The 2,680-nt window shown below is 28.9% G+C and overlaps 1 protein-coding gene across 1 annotated transcript in view; it reads left to right on the top strand.

Annotated features, from left to right (window-relative positions):
* LOC119832696 (sodium-independent sulfate anion transporter-like) overlaps positions 1-2,680 on the top strand; it is a 32,226-nt gene that overhangs the window by 3,396 nt on the left and 26,150 nt on the right. Inside the window, exon 3 of the mRNA XM_038356415.1 lies at positions 2,479-2,674. Coding sequence (XP_038212343.1) covers positions 2,479-2,674 — 196 coding nt within the window. The remainder of the gene's footprint in view (positions 1-2,478; positions 2,675-2,680) is intronic.

Here is a 2,680-nt window from a genome sequence, read left to right as displayed (position 1 = left end):
ATAACAGACGCCAAACAGATTTTTTTAAATGAATAATACCAGGAGCTGCTATTAGGTTTGCTAGGCTCAAAGTGATATGCAAGGCTTTCAGTCAATAAATATTGATATTTCTATGTAAAGAATCTAATCTACATTCTGAAGCACTGAATTATGATCATTTCAATTATAAATATGGAATAGCTTACTTAAATTCATTGTGAATTTATATAGGTGCCAAAAATTAATTTTCTTTCAGTTTATTAATACTTATATAATTTATTAGATTCTGCCCTTGGAATATAATAGAGACCCTGAAAAATTTCTTTGGTTTGTAAGCCCTTAAGGCTGTCGCTAATGAAAAAAAAATGATGTTACCAGCAATAAGTACCTATCTACTAGTAGGTACGCTAACAACCATTAATCGACTCTAAAACAATAAACGCCCTTAAATTTGAAAATAATAAATTTATATTTATAAAAATTATGTACAGATAAATTTCATTATTAAATGTTTCATGTTATTTTCAACGAACGTCATTATAATAGATAAATGTAAATTAACTTTTTGTAATAGGTATAAGGAAGTCGTTTCATGAATTCAATTATTTCTTTAATTGTGCCATGAATATTATCAGTTGGTTTTTGTGGCAATTGACATAAATTAAATTAATTCTTTTTCGATTGTAAATTAATAAGCTTAAAATATTCGCAATTTCTACGATGTACCACGTAGGTATTATAGGTATACCTGTGAGTAAACAATAGGTAATTTCACCTATTGCGCTACGAATGATATTGTAATCGTCCTATTGTCATAAAATCAATAAAGAAGACAATATTGATGGCAAGTTAAATGTCTTTACAAGGTACCTATTTACTAAACTCACAACAACATGTGGGTGAAAATTAGAATTCGAAGCAGATTTTGAATTTAGGTAGTAAACTGTTTTTGCAATTTTAATTTTGTTTTGTATTCGAATTACAATTGAATTTAAAAGTGAAATGATGTGGAGTTAGTTAACTGAGAGTGTTTATTTTCCTAATATAAAGCTCTAAAATGCAGTTCTGTCTCGTTCCGTTTTCTTGAGGTAACAATACAAAGCATAAATTATATTGCTATTTTTGTTATTTTATTTCTTAAAATTCATTCGAAAAACTAGTATTGCCAAGAATAAAAATAACAGTTTTCATTTTTTATTTATAAATAACATCAAAGGTCAAAAATCCAAGGTCTTTAGAGCGTCCTCTAATGTGGTCTGTTGATTCGTCTAATTTTGCTAAATTCTCCTGCTAAGCAGGCCTTCCTATATTTAGAAACATTCAACTATGTATGTAGTTTTAAAGGTTAGTAATTTTTTTATACCTCTTTTGTGTTTACACGCTGCGATGTATGCTACAACAAAATGTTAAATACCGACAATTTAGAATACAGTAATGTGCTTTTCTAATTTTTTCGGATTTTTTCGATAAAAAAATTGGGATATGATTCTGCTAAGGAGCTTAATTTTATTTTGTTTAAGTAAACTTATATATAACTATTTTTATTGAATCACTTGTCACTTATTCTTTTTTTACCAAAAATGCTATGCTGGCTATTAATTGTGTGCTGTCAGATTATTATTGCTTGAGCAAAAAGACAGATTTTTGAAAAATATATATAATTTACGTAACAAATTTCATCCCAATCTATTTAATGCATAAGGCATGAAAAATATACCAAAAGACAGAGCTACTTTTAATTTAATTTTCAGGATATTATATACATATCCTGAAATATATACAATAATACATATATACATTAATGTGGATATAAGAACTTGACGTTTATTTCATTTTAAAAATATTTAGATTATTTGTTTGTTTACTTAAATTAAATTTCCTCCTTGAACATAGTGACCACTTGAGTAGGCTTTAAGCCAAATCAAAACTAAAATTTATTAGTAGTGTAAAGATACAGATAACGAGACTTACAGTTAAAGCAGGGTAATCACGTAGTTTTAAGGAAGACTTGCCAGTCTTAAGGCTTTAGTATGAAGTAGTCTATGGTAGTAGAGATTAAAAAACTTTAAAAACTCCTGCCATTATTTTAGACAAAATAACATGATTCACGGTTGGAAGTTGCTCACAAAGTATGGTTTGATTTACTGAAAATATTAGTACGTTAGGCTTAGCTACGGCCAGACAGATACGATAAATTCAACGTTCATTTTGTGTGAAAGGGTAACAAACATCTATACATACATTCACCTATATTTTATTATTTTCGAATATATAATAATAGGACTAAAAATGGTGTGCCATTGAAATTAGAAAATTTCAGACGAAATCAGATATTCACCCCTGTATACAAATAAGGAACTCTTCAATATATAAAACTAGTTATCGACGTATTGCTCGGAAGTCGATCTTCTCAAATGCCAAGATATTATTTCCAGAATTTTTTTGTATTTTATTTTTTCACACGATAAATATGAGAATGATATTTTATAATTATTTCAGTATGGCTTATACGCTTCGTTCGCTGGTGCGTTTGTGTACGGATTTATGGGCACGATACCGCAAGTAAACATAGGTCCCACTGCATTACTTTCTCTACTAACGTTTACTTATACGAATGGAACTAATCCAGATTTCGCCGTACTCCTATGTTTTATTGGCGGTATCGTTCAATTCATCGCTGGAATCTCACAACTTGGTATGT

The sequence above is a fragment of the Zerene cesonia genome, chromosome 15 (genome assembly GCF_012273895.1).
Source record: "Zerene cesonia ecotype Mississippi chromosome 15, Zerene_cesonia_1.1, whole genome shotgun sequence".
NCBI lineage: Eukaryota > Metazoa > Arthropoda > Insecta > Lepidoptera > Pieridae > Zerene > Zerene cesonia.
This window is presented reverse-complemented; position numbering and strand designations above follow the sequence as displayed.